The 19,200-nt window shown below is 31.5% G+C and overlaps 5 protein-coding genes across 5 annotated transcripts; 3 read left to right on the top strand and 2 right to left on the bottom strand.

Annotated features, from left to right (window-relative positions):
* Nucleotides 1–1,202: 1,202 nt before the first annotated feature.
* On the top strand, nt 1,203–4,333 carry Phum_PHUM128710 (uncharacterized protein; the record flags this gene model as incomplete). The annotated part of the gene is made up of 8 exons (XM_002424371.1): nt 1,203–1,216; nt 1,304–1,419; nt 1,513–1,786; nt 2,137–2,350; nt 2,443–2,670; nt 2,952–3,245; nt 3,350–3,663; nt 4,216–4,333. The coding sequence occupies 8 exons, from the start codon at nt 1,203–1,205 to the stop codon at nt 4,331–4,333; spliced, it is 1,572 nt and encodes a 523-aa protein (XP_002424416.1).
* A 1,534-nt stretch (nt 4,334–5,867) lies between these two features.
* On the top strand, nt 5,868–7,200 carry Phum_PHUM128700 (uncharacterized protein; the record flags this gene model as incomplete). The annotated part of the gene is made up of 2 exons (XM_002424370.1): nt 5,868–6,014; nt 7,003–7,200. 2 exons carry the CDS (start codon nt 5,868–5,870, stop codon nt 7,198–7,200), a joined length of 345 nt encoding a protein of 114 aa, XP_002424415.1.
* Nucleotides 7,201–8,067: 867 nt separating this feature from the next.
* On the bottom strand, nt 8,068–10,100 carry Phum_PHUM128690 (uncharacterized protein; the record flags this gene model as incomplete). Its single annotated transcript, XM_002424369.1, has 5 exons — nt 8,068–8,372; nt 8,456–8,946; nt 9,023–9,457; nt 9,528–9,823; nt 9,936–10,100. The coding sequence occupies 5 exons, from the start codon at nt 10,098–10,100 to the stop codon at nt 8,068–8,070; spliced, it is 1,692 nt and encodes a 563-aa protein (XP_002424414.1).
* Nucleotides 10,101–10,503: 403 nt separating this feature from the next.
* Nucleotides 10,504–12,308, top strand: Phum_PHUM128680 (the record flags this gene model as incomplete). The annotated part of the gene is made up of 3 exons (XM_002424368.1): nt 10,504–11,818; nt 11,900–12,084; nt 12,186–12,308. The coding sequence occupies 3 exons, from the start codon at nt 10,504–10,506 to the stop codon at nt 12,306–12,308; spliced, it is 1,623 nt and encodes a 540-aa protein (XP_002424413.1).
* Nucleotides 12,309–12,716: 408 nt separating this feature from the next.
* On the bottom strand, nt 12,717–14,883 carry Phum_PHUM128670 (uncharacterized protein; the record flags this gene model as incomplete). Its single annotated transcript, XM_002424367.1, has 6 exons — nt 12,717–12,781; nt 13,040–13,271; nt 13,353–13,639; nt 13,826–13,951; nt 14,053–14,148; nt 14,868–14,883. The coding sequence occupies 6 exons, from the start codon at nt 14,881–14,883 to the stop codon at nt 12,717–12,719; spliced, it is 822 nt and encodes a 273-aa protein (XP_002424412.1).
* Between the last annotated feature and the right edge of the window lie 4,317 nt (nt 14,884–19,200).

Below are 19,200 nucleotides of genomic sequence, written 5' to 3'. Positions count from 1 at the left end.
TAAACATGTCCAAATTTTAGGCTTTTATTACAACAACAAGAGTAAAGAGAGAGAGAGAGAGAGAGAGAGAGAGAGAGAGAGAGAGAGAGAGAAAGGGGGGGGGGGAAGACTATAATCTAAAAAATTAATAATCGCTTTTTTATGGCCAAAAATTATACTTTTAAGTGTGGTTTTAAAACAAAAAAAAAATTATTTTTTTTTTTTTTTAATTTTTTTTCCCTTACTTATTTTCAATTATCATTATTTCTTTTTTTTCGTTTCTTTTCGATTCCGGATTGTAATTTAAAAAAAAAAAAAAAACTAATTTTAAAATTTTTTTCGTCGAATTTTTTCTCTTTTTTTCCTTGTTTTTTAAATGTGGGAATTTACTTTAAAAAAAAAACATTTTTTTTTTTTAAATGTAATTTTTATTTATGTGCTTTTTGTACATCGGGAAAAAGTCATAGAGATGTAAAAAAACGAAATAACGGTTGAATTTTCGATTTTTTCTGGTGACACTGAAACTTTTTTTTTTAAAAGTGATTTTATAATTAATGTTGATTTTAAATTAAAACGGTTTTTTTTAAATCGATTGAAAATGAAGACATTTTATTTTTTAAAAAAAAAAAAAAATGTAATATAAGGTAGTTAAAAGAAAAAAAAAAAAAGTCATAGACAGTGCAATAAACTTTTAAAAATGAAATAAGATTATTTAAAAAAAAAAAATAAATGAAAACCGTTTTTTTTTTTTTTTTTTTTTTTTGGACTCGATTTACAATTTTGTATCATTTTTTATCTTGTTTTTTTTTTTTTCAATAACTGAAAATAATAATAATAATAATGATGATGATAATGATGATGATGATGGAAATAATATTTAACCCGTAAAAAAAAAAGAAAAAAAATGGCGTCGAATAAATTAATAAAATACTATGATAAGTCTTATCAACGGGGATATTTTAAAAATGGACGTGAAACACTTTAAAAAGTCATAGAGTAATTAAACATAATAATATTTGTGTCAGATAAATTTTTTTTTTTTGCTTTTTTTTGAAATCGGTAACGTAAGCAGAAAATTTGTTTTATAAATGGAGGAAATAAATAAAATTTTCCTTTTCATCAAGAAAAACAAAATCGAACCGATAAGCTTAAAAGAAGGAATAAAGGGAAAAAAAAATCAATCGATAAAAAATTAATCGATATCGATAATGTCAAAAAAAAAAATGGCTGTGCGTGAGTGAGTGAGGGAGTGCGTGAGGATTTTCATTAATTTTTTTCTTTTCAAACGTATGAAATTTACGAGATTTTCTTTTTCCCTTTTCAGATTCCAATACGCGGACGTTGAAAATCAAGATCATAATTTTTCAGTCACTGTTATTCCTTGTTTAACGACAATTAAATGGTCGCTCGTATATAAAAATTTTGAAGAAGTAAAAAAATGTGAGTACGTGGTAGTAGTAGTAGTCGTTGTCGACACGACACGACACGACACGAATGTTCTACAATAATAATAATAATGATTTTAATTTACAGTGAATTACACGTCCCTTTTGGAAAACATAAGTGAGAAAAATGTAAGCGAAATATATGAAACATCATCATCATCATCATTGAAAACGGTCACGGTGACAAAAGCGAAAAAGGGATATTATTACGTCATTTTTTATCCCGGAGAAGAAGACGGATCGGCGAGCGTTTACGTCACAATGGATGACGGTGGTCCATACGAATTATCAATCGTACAAAATTCAAATATTATTTTAACACCACAAAGGCGGCAAAAATTAAAAGTCACGTGGGATCAAAGGTTTCTCGTTTTTTTTTTAAATTTAAATTCCCCCCCCTCCCTTTCTCCCCTCTCACTCCTTCTCCCGTACACGCGCGTAATTATAATTTCAAATTTGATTCCTTTGAAAAATGGATCCTCAAATCTCCCAAATTCTAGAAATTTCCATATCGTTTTATAAATTTAAATCTATTAAATTTTATCGTAATCGGTCCCCCAAAAAAAAAAAATTTAATTTTAATTTTAAAAAAGGTTTAAATACAAATCATCATCATCATCATCATCATTATCGATTCTTTTATGTATTACGTATTACGTAAACTCACCCTTATTAATATATATTAATATTATTATTATTATTATTATTACAGTTTGGTGAATCCGCAAAACACGAGTTATTGTTTGGTCGTGAATACGAAAAAGGAATACACGTCGTTATGCGGAGCAGAAGAAGAAGGACCGACGTTGAAAGGTTTCGACGTACCCGTAATAGTTAATTTAAATAATTTAAGGATAGAAAAAAAACCTGAAAATGTAAAATACGTTAAATTAAATCGGAGTATGAAACATAACAACGACACGGTGGTGAGTTTTTGAACTAAAAAAAAAAAAAATTACCCCCCCCCATCTTTATTATTATTATTACGTTAAATAATGACCGTTAATTTTTGTTTTAGGTCGTTTGCGTGGATAGAAAAATGCAATTGACGTTTACGAGAATGAAAAAAGGAATTAAATATTATTTTAATTTATTTGCAATTAATAATAAAACGAATTTAACGATACCATATGGTAAATCGTACATCGAATATAATTACACGATAAAACCCGTCGTTTTAAAAGATGGTATTAAAAAATTAATCGATTTAAGAAAATTAGAAGGGAGAGCTTTGTTTAGATATAAGGTTGTTTAAATTTTTTCTCTATGAATTTAATTGTATTAATAATAATAATAATAATTTGAAATTGTTTTATAACGATAAAAACGGTCGCCATATTGTTTCTGTTGCGTATGTTGTTTTTGTTGCAAATAAGAAAACAACACACGCGAATAAATATTTACTTGATTAATTTTTAATTCGTTAAAACTGTTGTTTGTTTGTTTGTTTGTTTAAATGTATCTTTTAATAGGTTATAATTTATATGATTTTACGTTTGTTTGTTTGTTTGTTTGTTTGTTTTTTAGGCGAACGATACGGGAAAAGAATTACATTTTTACGTACTTGCATGCGGCGGAGCAGTAGACGTTGAAGTAAAAGTAAAAAAATCTCAGAGAAAAAGATGGAAAAAAGGAAAAGAATTAACAGCAGCAGCAACAACAACGACAACAACAACAACAACAACGGATCGTTTACCCAAACAAACTCGAGTTTTCGGTTATAAAAGATTTAGAATAAATTCACCGATTGCGGGAGAACAATTTTATTTGAAAATAAACGCGCCGAATATAGACGAATTGACGAGGATAAAATACGTCGAGGTTAAGTTAATTTAAAAAATAATATTTGTTTGTTTGTTTGTTTGTACGACGGAAATAAATAAACAAACAAACAAACGAATGATTGATTGATTGATTGATTACAGGTGTTTATGACGATGTATCCGACGCAAAAATATCCGTTGCCTCAACTTCCGGAAGAACCCAATTTATACGAATTTAAAAGTCAAAAAACTTGCAATTCCGTCACAATCGGTTGGATACCCGTTTACGACACTTCCGTCAACACGTATTGCGTCACAGTTTGGGAAAATGGAAAATTTAATTATGCGGATTTGTTCAGGGGTTATTATCAGTGTAATTTAGACGAAGTGCCAAAGAAAAAATCATTTTTTTTCTATAAAAAAAATTCATCGTCTTCGACTTCGAGAGTTTGCGAAGATATGATTACGAAAACAGAGTAAGAATCATTATTATTATTACTATTAACCGTTCGTTTGTTTGTTTACGTGCGCGTGCGGAACGTGGCGAAAGATTCATAGATAAAATGACACGATGAATTTCGGTTTTTTTTACTCTATGACGTCATTTAATTGCTTTTCTTTTATTTTTTTTTTTTTCATAAAAGTTATTATAAAACGTTGAAAGAAACGATTCTCGCGTATTATATTTAAAAATTTCCAGATGTATTAAATCATTATCATTATTATTCACCGTTCTGGTTGTTTTCTCTATGAAATATTTATTTTACGAACAAACAGAAAGAAAAAAAATTTTTTTATAATTATTTATTATTTTTTTCTAGAGAAAAATTTTGGCTTTCATTCATAAAAATTATTAAAAATAAATTTTTCTCCTCCCCCTCCCTCTCTCTTCCTCCTTCCTCCCTGCCTCACCCGTTCGATTTTCGACACACATACAAACACATAAACAAACAAACAAACCGAATATACAAAAATTTGTTTTTTTTTTTTTTTTTTTTCAGAAAATCAATAACAAATTACAAAATCAGAGACTTAAAACCGAAAACAAGTTATACAATACAAGTAACGGTTAAGAAGAAAAATGGAAGGACTTTATCATATAAATTTTTAAAAGTGAACACAAAACATTCTTGCGATTATAATTAATATACTTTAAACGGAAAAACAAAATGGAGTCGTAAAACACACAAAACGAACAAACAAAAAGTGCTTTTTTTTAAATTTTATTTTATATATACATATACACGCATCTTTCTTTATATATAAATTGAATCGTTAAATTTTACATTCGTTATTATTATTATTATCATCATCATCATCATCATCCCATAATAATGATAATTTTAAATTGTTTGTAATAATCATCATCATCATCATCATCATCATTTATTGTTTATCCGGAAATTGTTTTAACAAAATTTTAATTTTTAGAAATCGCGACTCTATTTCCGGGGCGGTGCATACGTCATCACATTCGTTTTCCCGCCGACACACTCCGCCTACCTCCGCCATATTGGAAAAAAAAAGAAATTCGTTTATTATATCGCGAGATTTCAAACGAAACGGTAACGTTTTTTTTTTTTTTTTTTTTTTTTTTTTATACACGATTTTCCTAATTTTCCGCGTACGTTTGTGCGTGAGTGCGTTTGTTTACAATTAATATTTAATTATTATTATTATTATTTCTTTTTGGGGGTGTGCGTTTATATCGTTCACGCGTCAAATAAGGTAAAGATTTTTGTGATTTTTTTTTTTTTTTTTTTTAATGTGCGCGGAAAAATATAAAATTTTTTAAAATAATAATAATAATATTAATGATAATAAACAGAGAAATTAAAAATTATTATTATTATTATTATCGTTACGTAAATATTTTTAATTGAAGTGATGATATATGTCAAGTTATAAATTTATTATTATTATTATTATTAATGTTGTTTGTTATTTTTTTTTTTTTTCGGTTTGAAATTTTCAAAGGAAGGTTTCGAAGGAAAATTCTCGACGTTTTTTTTTTTTTTTTTAATATCGCGTTATCAATAATTTTTTTTTTTTTTTTTCGTTATCACCGTAATATTTTTTAATTAAAAAAAAGGTGCGTTCGAAGTGCGTGAGTGCGTGCGTGGGTGCGTGCGAGTATATGATTTTCATGGAATTTTTTAATTTTTCAGGAGCGAAAAAAAAAATTTTGTTTGTTTGCTTGTTTGTTTGTTTGTTTGTTTTCTCACGGATCCTGGAATTTTCGAAACAAACGAAAGGGAAAAAAAAAATTTAAATAATAATAATAATAATAATAATGAGTTTTAAAGAATTGTGCGAAAATGGAACTTTTATACAAATTGATTTTAATGGGAGTAACATAAACGTGAGTTTTATTTATTTAAATTAATTAATACTAAATTTTATGAGAAAAGTTAATTAAAAAAAAAGGATTTAAATATGATAAAAAATATTATTATTATTATTATTATTATTATTAACAGATCGATGGATATTTGATAACGTCAGAATTTTATAAAAATCAATTGACGACGTATCAAAGGATTTTTTTTGGAATTATTTTTTTTTCATTATCGATCGTATCGATTATCGGTAACGTCCTGGGAATTTTCACCGTCGCCAAAAGGTATATTGAAATAATTATTATTTAAAAAATTTGATTTTCCCGCGTTTTTTTTTGAAAATGGTTGTTTTTATTTTTTTTATTTTTAGGGAACTTCAAATTCTTTATAAATTTTCCGTTTTATCACAATGTTTGGGAGATATGATAATGGCGATATTCGTCGGTTTGAATTCTATAAATAATTTCATACAGGATACTGTTGCTTGGGTAAATATGGTTTTCTTATTTTCCGATGATTCGTACCTGAATTCCCTATCTTTCTCTCTCCTTACCTCCCTTCCTTTCCTCTTTCCTTCCCTTCCTCTTTCCCTCCTTCTTTCCCTCCTTCCCTTCCTCTTCCCACCTTCCTTCTTTTCCTCCTTCATTCCTTCTTTCCTACCTTTCCTTTCTTCCTTCTCTCTTTCCCTTCTTTTCCTCATTCCCCACCTCTTTCTCTCATTTCTTTCTCTTCCTCCTCCCCCCTTCTTTCCCTCCTTTCTTCCTTTTTTCTCCTTCCTTTTCTTCCTTCTTTCTCTCCTTCCTTCCCTTCCTTCTTTCTCTCCTTCCTTCTTTCTCTTCTTCCTCTTTCCCTCCTTCCCTCCTCCTTTTCCTACTTCCTTCCTTCCTCTTTCCCTCCTTCTTTCTCTCCTTCCTCTTTTCCTCTTTCCTCCTTCCTTCTTTCTCTTCTTCCTCTTTCCCTCCTTCCCTCCTCCTTTTCCTACTTCCTTCCTTCCTCTTTCCCTCCTTCTTTCTCTCCTTCCTCTTTTCCTCTTTCCTCCTTCCTTCTTTCTCTTCTTCCTCTTTCCCTCCTTCCCTTCTTTTTTTCTCTTCTTCCTCTTTCCCTCCTTCCCTTCTTTTTTTCTCTTCTTCCTCTTTCCCTTCTTCCCTTCTTTTTTTCTCTTCTTCCTCTTTCCCTTCTTCCCTTCTTTTTTTCTCTTCTTCCTCTTTCCCTTCTTCCCTTCTTTCTTTTTCTCCTTCCCTTTCTGTTTCCCTCCTTCCTTCCCTTCCTCTTTCCCTATACCATTCGAACAACAAAACAGACCCAAAGGATTAAAGGTAACGAGGTTGTTTTTTTTTTTTTTATCATTTATTTATTATCAATCGTAATAAATTTTTCTCTTATCAGTTCGGTTTAATTAAACCGTTAATATAATCCTAATAAAATAAAATTATTATTATTATTATTTTGTTTTTTTTTTTTTTTTTTTTTAAATAGAATTTCGGAGGTTTCATGTGTAGTTGGACGCCATACGTCACGACAATGTCAGCATTATTATCATCTCTCATTCTGACGTGTATAGCAATCGATAGGTATCAGGGAGTTGTTCTTCTTTCGAAAAAATTCAATCCGAAATATACGGAAGCTTTTATTATAGTTGCTTGTTTTTGGTTGGTAGCCGGCGGTAAGTGGTAGTAGTATCATAGGAAACGGAAATGACGTCTTCGAGAAACGAATAAAATTGTTTTTTTTTTTTTTATTTTCAGGTACGACCGTACCTACATATCTCGGTTACAACGAAATCCCGGCTTGTTTTATCAATATCGATGAGAAAACATATTTTTATTCTTATCTTTGCGTCGGAAATCAAACGATAAGCAATTATTATTTTTTCGCTTTGTTCAGTTTAATTTTTCTTCCGCTTCTTGTTGCTTTCGTCGTCGTTTACGTCGCCATTGCTCGAATGATGTGGTTGAAAAAGAAAAAGAAAAACAAACGACAAAACGTATCCGCTTCGACATCGGATTTTCACACGGAAACGGATATTTCGCATGGGAATCCACGTTCGAACGCAAGAAAATCTCCACAAAATAATAATAATAATAAAAACAACAGGATATTCACGATAATTCTCATCATATTGGCAACGTTCATCATTTGCAGGCTACCCCAATGGATATTTATCGTTGTGACGACACTTCCGTGGTATCGATTAACCGGAAATTTTTGGTGGATCGTCAAATATTTACTAAGCGCGCTTTCTCTGTCTAACACCACGATAAATCCGTTTATTTATTCATTTTTAAATCATGCGATGAATTTAAAAAAATCAAATTTTTCTAACGGTTTTAAAAAAATAAAACTTAAAAATTTTAAAAATAATTTCGTGACGTCATCGACAAACGCAAACGCATAAAAAATAAAAATTTTTACGCCTTTTTTTTATTATTAATATTATTATTTTGCATCGGTGTCAATCATAAAATTTTATTTTATTTATTTTACATTGTGACGTGTGTTAATTTAAAACAAAAAAACAAAATGGCGGATTTTTTTTTTTTTTTATAGAAAAACGTTTGATTTCGCGGAAAATGTTTCGAGTTCGTGTAACGTTTTCGTTATTATCGGAACAAATTTAAAACCCTGAGAATCTTCACCTTCCGGTTCTAAAGATTTCAAACCGTGTATTAAAAATTTTTTTGCGTCTTTTAATTTTTCAACGAGTTCGTGATCCTTCCAAAATTTTCTCTCGGCTAAAATCAATATGGCGGATGCGTATTCTTGTTCCACGACGGAACTGTATAAAGCTAATCTCGACGTCGTCGGATCGATGGCTGACGTTATATCCAAAAGTTGTTTGCACATGCCTAATTTACAATAATAATAATAATAATAATAATTAATATAGTAGTAATAATAATAATGATGATGTTTTTCAGTGTAAACTCACCGATTTTTTTTTCAAGCATCAAATCGTTCATCTGATGAGGTAAATATCCGGGTTGACGTCCGTACAATTGTACCAAAGAATGCATAACGGAATAACAATGATAATGATTTTTATGTAATAATTTTTTCAATTTGCTCAACAGCGTTTCGAGACTTTCTATTTTAGGTTGTTTGTTTAGTATTCTATCGACTTCGTCACCGATCATGTTAACAAAATCCGATACCTGACCGGATGTTAATGACGTCGGACATTTATCGCATTGCCAAACGGTTATCGAATCCAAAGGAGCCATGGGTAGTTGCGTGCCGCCGCATATTTTTTGATCAACCGTCGGTGCTAAACATTTTAAACCGCTTAAATTCGTACCCATTTCCGAGGGATCTCCGCACCTTCGACACCTGCATATAAAATGTTTCGTCGATCTCAGATGATCTTGTCTCTGTTGAGTGCCCCAAAGTGCGTGGGTGTACATGGTGCTGATGTGATTACCACTGAAAGTATACAAAGACTACGTCATTCGGATGAAATTTGTTTGTTTTGGTGTGAAAACAAGTGACAAACACTCACGGTTGTATATCGTTATTGGCAAAAACTTTTATTTTAAACCTTCTAGAAGGTTGAAAAATGTGTCTCGTGTTAGGTAAACAATTGTGTTCCATGAGAAAAGCCGTTTCGTACAATGCGTTCAACGTTCCACCTTTCGGAGATTGAATTTCCAACGAATTGACATCAATAATACCGCAGATTTTATGTAGGATTTCCGGCGTTCTCTCATCAGGTAGTAATATCATTTCCGTATCCGGTTCTCGATTGCCGGAATCATTTAAAAATTTAAAAAAATTATCGTTTAAATATTTAACGATTTTTTCATTCGTTTGTTTATAGATTTCAGTATTGGGTCCTCTTTTTTTCATGTGACTTTCCATTCCCGTTATGATTTTCCAACCGTTTGGATTTTTTTTCTGGAGTAATAAACAACGTAGAGGAAATATGACGTCAAATCTGAAAAAAATTCATTACATGAGGTAAGGAAGACATTTTGTAAAAAAAAAAAAAAAAAAAAATGTCTAACCTAAAATAATCATCCGTTACGTATGATTGTTGTTGATTGTTACGAGTGTAAAGTCGTAGGAGGAAACATTCGGATCCGTGATGATCGGGATTCGTGAGTCCTGGACACGATGATGAACATGCCGGCCATAAACATTTCGGACATTTTTCTTCCGGTTCTGTTTTATAACAACCCAAACAAACGATTTCCTCCGGACGCGGTCCGAAAACAATCGGATATTCGGTAAATAAAATTTCACCCGCGTTGATTCGTCTCGTTGCCTCTAGAAAACGTCCGAGTTCCAACGAAGATTTCATCTGTAACAATTAACAAAACGTGACCGGAAGTTAATCCACGTGTTATAAAATACAACAAACGCGAATAGCAACAGGAAACGATTCGAATTTAGAGAAAAAAGGTTTTACATACCTGAAAAGGTCTGCATTGTATTTTATGATTTTTCCAATCTTCTTTTTGATGTTCTTTACAACAATAATTTACTTTTTTACAAGAAGTGCATTTATTCGTTGTTTGCACGTCACAAATTTTACATTTTTCTAATAATTTATCAATTTCTTCACCGACGGTAGACATGATGATAATATTTTACTTCGTTTCAAATTCACAGTTTGCATAAAAACAAAACAAACTTTTATAAAATGAAAATAATACAAGGATGAGAAACAGTAGTAGCAACAACAACAACAGCAGCAGAAGAGAAAAATGTAAAAACGAATAAAAAGAAATTTTTTTTTTTTTTTTTTTGTAAATTTGGCAACAATCCCAAATGTATTTTTGGAAGAAGAAGAGGAGGAGGAATCCAATGTAAAAATATATGAGAACGACGATTAACACCTACAATCAATCAAAAAAAAATTTTTTTTACACACGATAGAGGTAAGGATTTGTTTGTTTGTTTGTTTGTTTGTTTGTTATGATAAAAATTTACATTAAAATTAACCGTTTTTGATAATGATGATAAAATTATAGCCAGAACATGCCAGGATCGTGTGCAGTTTGTGGACAACCATCATCATCCATTTGTGGGGGATGTAAACGTTTGTTTTACTGCAGCAAAGAACATCAGAAGTTACACTGGATGAAAGAGCATAAGGGATGCTGTAGGGCGGTTTACAAATTGGAACAAAACGATCGTTTGGGAAGATATTTGATAGCATCCGAAAACATATCAAAAGGTGATGTTATATTTTACGAATCTCCATTGATCGTCGGACCTAAAACCGTAACGGTACCTGTTTGTTTGGGTTGTCACAACGTTTGCAACATGGACAACTATCACGAATGCGACGGTTGCGGTTTTCCATTGTGTTCTCCACAATGTCAAGTATCGGATAATCACGTCGACGAATGTTATCAAATGATGAAATCGAATTATCGCATCAAAATGGATTCGAAAAAGAAGAAGAATAATGATGATAATAATGGCGGCGGTAAGGAAATTTTTTATTTTCCAATCGTTCCACTCCGTTGCATTTTACTAAAAGGAAAAAAAAATTCGGAGAAATATAAGAAAATAATGAATTTGGAATCTCATTACGATGATAGAATAAACAAACCTTTGTTTGATTTATATAAAAAAAACGTGGCGGATTTCATTAGGGAAAGATTAAAAATGGACGACGTGGATGAAAAAGAAATACTCACTATAACGGGTATATTGGATACGAACGCGTTCGAAATCGTGAAAAATAACGTCAAGTTAAGAGGATTGTATAACGTGTCGTCCATGTTGTCGCACGATTGCAAACCGAACACGAAACATAGTTTTTTACAACCCGATATGACGATCGTCGTCACAGCGACGAGAGATATTAAATCTGGAGAATTAATAACGGCAACATACACTCAAACATTTTGGAACACGCTTTCCCGACGGGAACACCTTAAAACGATCAAATGTTTCGATTGCGTTTGCGAAAGATGTTCGGATCCTAGCGAATTGGGCACGTACGCAGGCGCCATTCGTTGTTCTAAATGCACTATGACGTCAGATAAAAATTCCGTTGAAAATTGTTACGTCATACCGGTCGATCCGTTAAATTCGAATTCCGTTTGGAAATGTATGAATTGTCAACGGGAAATGTCGCATAAACAAATAAAAATGGGTAACGATAATCTTAAAAATGAATTAACGAAATCGAATGTTAAAACCGTTACGGGTTTAGAAGAATTTTTAATCAAATATGGCGTTTATGAAAATGGCGTTTTACATTCAAATAATTATCACGTGGTACAAGTTAAACATGCGTTGATACGTTTGATTGGTAACACCGACGGTTATACTTATTCAGGTGAGTAATTTTTTTCTTTTTTAAAATCGATTTTTTTAAAATGTGGAGACATTAAATTAAAATTTGTTTGTTTGTTTAAAGATATATCGGATGATTTATTAGATAGGAAAATAATTTATTGTCAAGAATTATTAGATTTTGTCGATGTCGTCGATCCGGAATATTCAAATATAAGAGGTGAAATTTTAAACGAATTACAATCGTCAATTGTCGTACAAACAAAACGACAATATAATAATGATAAAATAACAAAACAAGAAGCTCAGGTGAGAGACATTTTTATTTTTTATTTAATTCCAAAAAAACAAACAAAAAAACAAACAAACAAACAAACAAAATTTATTTTATTTTTTTTATTTTTTTCCAGTCGAATCTTCAAAATGCTTTAAACATATTAAAACAAGTCATGGAAATATTAAAATTCGATTTAAATCCTCAAGATTTTGAAAAAAAAATTTTATCCCTAAGTAAAGAACTCGATGAAGAATGACAAGGATCGATATATATATATATCGATATATCGATCCATCGATCGATCAATCGATAATAATTTACAACTGCTTTTTTTTTCTCTATTTAATTATTTTATTTTATTTACATACATTTGTATTCACTTATAATTGACAAATTATAATAATAATACTAATAATATTAATAATAATAATAATAATAATAATAGTAATATTAAAAAAAAAAAAAACGTCATTTATTATTATTATCATCATCATCCGGCTTTAGAGGTGTGCACGCACGCATGCACACACGCGCGCGCGCTCGCGAATACTAAAGAGAGAGAGAGAGATAGTGATAGAGAAAAACAAAAAAAGAGAGAGAGAGAGAGTGTGTGTGAGAGAGACTTGATAGGAGGATTTATTATTATTATTATTATTATTACCTTTTAGAGAAATGGTATACCAGGAGGTCTTAACGGTGTTATTACTTGTATTACCGGTGGAAACATTCCTAAAATACACACACACACGCACATTTGCTTTTTTTTTTTTTTCTCGTTACTTACGGGCATTAAAAAAAAAAAAAAAAAATAAGAAGCCTAATTCAAGCGTTGTAATCGTTTTACTACTACTACTATTATAATAATAATAATAATAATGGTAATCGATTAAACTTAAAAATTTACAAAAAATAGGTGGGGGGTGGGGGTGGGAAAAGAGAAAATTTATCAATAATGCTTCATCGGAAACGTGGTTTGATATGACTTACGTGGAAGTACCCGCCTTCCAGGGACAGCTAATCTCGGGCCCATGGGAGCCGGTCCCCGAAACGCTCCCGGCGGCACGGGCCTCATCGTTCCGAATTCCGTATGATGTAAAAAAGGACGATTCATTATCGGACGAACAAGGTTACCTCGGCCCCGAGCGCTGTGGTTGCCGCCATTGTTTCGCCTGTTGTTGCTGTTGAAATAATTTGAAAAATTTTCACCACGGGGTTCGACCTGAAAATGTGACGTCAAATAATTAGACTCGATGTCACCGGAACCGCCACCGCCGCCGCGTCGGTTTATCGTGTAACTAACTTCGTATCGTGGCCCCGAATTGAAATAACTCGCCGTCGGATCCGAATATCGTCTGCTCGAATCTTGCACGCTAGTTTCAGTCGGTGTAAATTTATTACTGTGAGCGTTGCTGTTCGACATCCTCTGCCGTGATCTACTCTTTTCTCTATATCTATCTTCTTCGCTATCTCTCGTTCTTTCCCTGTAACTATCTCTCGAAGTATTTCTAAAATTATCCGGATCCATTCTCATTCTGCTCCTGTTATTTCTCATCCCTCTCTCTCTGTTCACGTCCCTCGATGTTCTTTCTCGTTCCATGTCTCCTCCTCCTCCTCCTCCTCTAATCCTATCCCGACCTCTACTCCTCCTTTCTCCGTCTCTATCCCGATCTCTTCCTCTATCTCTCTCTCTCTCCCTACCACCCCTGTTCCTACTACTCCTACTATCCCTTTCTCTATCTCTCATTCTCTCTCTATCCCTATCCCGATCTAAACTCCTATCCCTAACGCGATGATCTCTTTCCCTATCTTCTCCTCTGCTGTTGTACGTTTCGTGTTTTTTAACGTGATAATCTCCGGTTCTATCGTAGCTAAGACTTCGTCCTTCGTATTCTGGCCTCCCTGAAACAAAATCAAAAAAATCAATTTTTTCCTTTTTTTTTTCCACGATACCTAAAGTCCAGTTATTATTATTATTATTATTATTATTGTAGCGAACGTACCTGAACGGGAAAACGAACTAGAATTTTGTTCATCCTCATATTTTGACGTGTTAACAATAATATCCGGACGATCAAATATCGGTGCTGCTCCTTCACCTAAATCAATTCAAAAACTTAAATTATACAAAAACAACAGAGACAAACAGACAAACAAACAAACAAACAAACAAACAAAAGAAACCGTCAAGAATTTTTAATATTTTTTTTTTTTTACGAAATATTCGATCGAGAAGAAAAAACAATTTCAACAAGAAAGTTTAAAAAAATAAAAACGACGACTGCTGGAAAAAGAAACTGGAGAAAGAAGGAGAGAAAAAAGATTTTCGACCGTCCGGTGAAAGAAGAAGAAGAAAAATTATAGACGTAACAAGATGTCGTATGAATAGATTGAAAAAACAAAATGGAAAGACAAGAAACAAGATGGAAACAACGACGCTGATTCTCCTTCTTCCTCTTACCTTACAAAAGGAAACCTTGAAGAAAGAATTAAGAGGGGAGGGGGGAGAAAAAAGGATTCCCTGGAATATAAATCAAATCAAAAATTAACAAACAAGAAATTTTACCAACTGGAAACTTTCGTTCCAGGTGAGAAACGACAACAATGAAAAAAAAAAAAAAAATGGCGGCCGTCGCGCGGTAACGAACGAACGAATCAACGGAAAGACGTGGCACGAGTAACAAAAGTAAACAAACTCACAGACACAAACACCCAACCCCCTACTCCTCCTCCTCCTCCTCCTTTTTAACGGTTATTTCGGTTATTTGAATCATTTCGAATGATATTCGATTAACTTTTAAAAAAAACCGGATGTTACGTGTCCGTGACGTCATTTTTCGAAATTTAACGGAATTTTATTCATTTGTTTTTTTCTTTTTAGGATGTGATTACGTCATCCTCGTAAATTCCTTCGATAAAATGGCTTCCAAGTCTTCGACTCGCATCAAATTCGAGAAAATCCACTTGTGCGAACGGCGAAAAACGGCAAAAAACGGCGAAATACGGCGAAAAGGTAATTCATTTCATTTTATTTTTTCTTCTTTTTTCTATTTTCCCGTAATTATTTATAATTTTCCAAATTCAAATCAATCCAAAGTCGGAAAAATCGAATACGAAAAAACCGTTGAAAAAATTTCCATTTTTTTATTGTTTGTGTCTCTCTCTTTCTTTCTTTCTCTCTCCTCCCTCCATTTTGTCGTTTTTGATCATCAACTCCTTGGTTAGAACGTAACCATTGTCGTTGTCGTCCTAGTCGTCATCCTGGTTGTTGTTGTTGTTTTTGAAAGAAAACTAAAAACATGTTTTGACAACAAATTCTTGAGGTCTTGATGAAGTGTATACATATCCGTATCCTGTCGTTTTGGCGAAAATTTCGCAAAAGTGCGACAAAAAAAATCTTTCTTCTTCATCTTTCGACAATATTTTTCGAACAATCAATTAATTTAAAAACAATCAAACAATTTTTTTTTTTTTTATTCCTCCTCGTCGACCTTTTCGTTTTCTTCTACGTCTTTTCTTCAAAAAAAAAAAAATGTGGGCGAGAAACGATCATGATGATGATAACATTTTTTCTTCCTTTAAAATGTTGCCAACTTAATAAAAAAAAATAAAAAATAAAAATAATGATAATAACAAAATTTCTGTTTTTTCTTGTAAACGTTGATTGAAAATTTTCAAAAGTCGTTCGTTTGTGTGTCAACGAACTAATAAAAAAAATTTAAAAAAAAAAATGGAAATTTCTTTAAATAAACTTTTTTTTCTTGTTTTTTTTTTTTTCCGTGGCGAAAGACAAAAAGAGAGGAAATGTTTTGTTTTCTATCAAATCAAGACTGATTGATTGGTTGGGTTTCAAAACCGTTGAATTGTTTCTTGTTGTTGTTGTTGTTCAAGTTGAGTTACTAAAAATAATTCATGTGTTGATCGAATTTTGTGTCTTTTCTTTTCTTTTACATCCTCATCCTCCTCCTCCTTCTCATCCTCGTGCTCATCCTCCTCCTCATCCTCCCTCTCATCCTCGTGCTCATCCTCCTCCTCATCCTCATCCTCATTCTCCTCCTCTTCCTTCTCCTCATGCTCATCATCCTCATTCTCCTCCTCAAGCTCATCATCCTCATCATCCTCCTCCTCATGCTCATCATCCTTCTCTTTCTCCTCATCTTCATCTTCATCTTCATCCTCCTCCTACTACTCATCTTCATCCTCATCCTCTTCCTCCACTTTCCTCCATTTTGAATAAAACTCCCGGTGTGAATTCTTTATTTCCCATCTCCCTTAAAATCCCTTCTTCATGTTTTTTCGATTCCTTTTTCATTTCCTACATTTTTCCTCCTCCCCTTTTTCTCTTCTTTTCTCATCCTTCCTGTTGTAAATTAAAAATCCCACAAAATGCTTTTTTTTTTCTATGTTTCCCTACTACACAAAATTTCACAAAACTTTTAAGTTCATTTTTTAAACAAAAAAAAATTTTATAAAAACAAAAAACTGAACTGATAACTGATATTAAACAAATTTAAAAAATAAAAAACAAATTAATTAAAATATTGTCAACGGTAAAGAGATTTCCTTTCGATATCTCCCTCTTTCTCTCTCTCTCCCCCTCCCCCCCTCCTTCTCCTTCTCTCCCCGGACAAATTATAGATTTCCTAAATGACATATATATGTATACTAACTGTGATATCCTCCTGGATTCCCATATTTATCATTTATTCCATACGAACAATTGGATGATGAAGGCCGCCAACAAAATTGATTCATTGATGATGATGATGATCTCGATGTTTGTCTTCCGTTTCCGTATGAATTCCCGTATGAATCTTGTACTTGTTGTTGTTGTTGTGGTACTCCACCTCCTCCACCTCCTACTCCTCCTATTCCTCCTCCTCTATTAAACTTTACGGAATTTTATTTTAATTTTATTCAACTTTTTTTTTTTTTTTTTTTTTTTTTTTGAAATAAAAAACGATAAAGTAAAAAAAATTAAGAAAATTAAAAAAAAAAAAAAAGAAAATTTTTCTGCATTTTCCATTTCCAACCTTATTTTTAAAATTTTTTTCTTTCTGAACTTTTTTTGTTTTTCCGTTGATTTTGCGAAATTTATTATCGTTTCCGTTTGAAAAAAAAAAATATTAATAATAATAAAATAATAAAAAATTAAAAAATGTAGAAAAGAATATCAGACGATTCCTTTTGAAAAACGGTCGTCCATGATTGATTGATTGATTGATTGATTGATTGATTACCATTCGTTATGACATTTTTAATAGTAGAAAAATTATTTAGCAAATTTTAAATTTAAAAAAAAAAAAAAAAGAAAAAAAAGAAAAAAACTAATTTAATTATTATTAAAATAAAATTTAAAAAAAAAAAAAAGAAAAAAATAATAATTTCAAAAGTTTTCTCTCTCTCTCTCTCTCTCTCTTTTTGATAGAATTATCCAACTAAACTTTTTCCTGTTTTTCCCGGAAAAATTTTCCTCCTGTTTTGATTTTTCCGTTCCATAGTTGCAAAAGCTATGAATTTGACAAGTTTTTTTTTATCCCAAACGATAATTTAATAAAATCCGTCGCGACTTCCGTTGAGGTTTTCCTTTGTTTTCTTTCCTATCCTTGCCAGAATAATGATGATGATGATGATGATGACAACTTTCGTTCCGTTATTTATACAAAAAACAAAAGAAAATTTTAATTAATAATAATGACTATAAAACACTTTAAAATAATTGAAATCGTCCCTCACGTCGTTTTTGAAATTGGAAAATTTTATTTTTTTTTTCCTTTGATTTAATTTTTGGATTTTAGTGTAGTTTTCCGTCGCATTGGAAAAGCAAACAAATTTTTTTTTTTTTAAATTAAAAGATGAATCCCATTTTTCATTGTGCAAAGGTTGCAAGAATAAAAAATCCTTTTTTTTTTTTTCTCCGTTTGAACATGAGTAACATCCGGTTCCGTTTCCTCCCAAAACCGTTGAAATCCACGATTTGTGTTGGTTTTTGTTTTTCTTATTTCATCTGAAGTTTAAAATCTTTTGAGATTTCTAATCCTTCGGGAATTTATTGTAGAAAATACAAAAATAATTTAAAATTTTGAAATATTTATACATGTCTTGGTTCTTTAAGTCGAAGCCGACATTTTATTTAATCCTTTTAAAATTTTCCCACGCTGACAATGTGATAAATGATAAGACTTGAATTTAATTTTCCAGTTAAAAACTAAAAATGATGATCATTAACGATCCATAATTTCCTTCCTATATTGACAAATCCGGGAAAAAAAAAAAATGAATGTCCTTAGTATTTCCCTTACTAAATTCTTCTTTCTCTCTTCCTTTCTTTCTTTCTTTATTATTATTATTATTTATAGGAAGGCAATGAACCCAAAAATATAAAATCCAATCGAATCAGTCTTGTAGAAAAACAATCAATCATTTCCCGCATGATGAACCGAGAGAGAAAAAAAAAAAAAAAAAGAAAAAAAATTTTCTTTTGTACATTCACAATTTAATTCGAATCATTTCCGCCATAATTTGAAACCCTTTCAAATCCCGCTTTTCCAACAGTCCGTCTCATTCAAATCCACAAAATCCTTTTGATAAAAAAAAAAAAGAAAGAAATTTTCTGGATCATTTTTTCCAAAGGTTCCTTTTTCTCCTTTTCGTAATTTAATTATTTGAATACTTTTAATTAAAAATTTTCACGATTTTCATTTTTGTTTTCCTTTTTCCCAACGATTGGAAAATTTATCCTAAATATGTTTGTTTCTTTGTTCCCTTCCCATCCATTTTCTCCTTATCCCGTTTGTGTTCTTCCTTTTTTTTCTTTTTTCCTTATCCTGTTTGTTTCCTTCCCTTCCTTTTACTCCTTATCCTGTTTGTTTCCTTCCCTTCCTTTTACTCCTTATCCTGTTTGTTTCCTTCCCTTCCCTTTTCCCCTTCTACTGATTGTTTCCTTCCTTTTTTCCATTTTATCTCTCCTGTTCATTTTGTTTGTTTGTTTGTTTGTTCCTATCATTCATTTTCCTACTTTTTTTTTTCCTCTTCAATTCTTCCTCTTCTTTTTTCCTTTCATCCTGTTTATTTTGTTTTATCCATTCTTTTTATCCTCTTGTTGTTTGTTTCTCATATTAATTAAATTAAAAATGTATAAAAATAAATTT

This window comes from Pediculus humanus, genomic scaffold (genome assembly GCF_000006295.1).
Source record: "Pediculus humanus corporis 1103172107475 genomic scaffold, whole genome shotgun sequence".
In the NCBI taxonomy this organism is placed as follows: Eukaryota; Metazoa; Arthropoda; class Insecta; order Psocodea; family Pediculidae; genus Pediculus; species Pediculus humanus.
The sequence above is the reverse complement of the archived record's forward strand: the minus strand, read 5'-3'. Positions and strand labels throughout refer to the sequence as shown.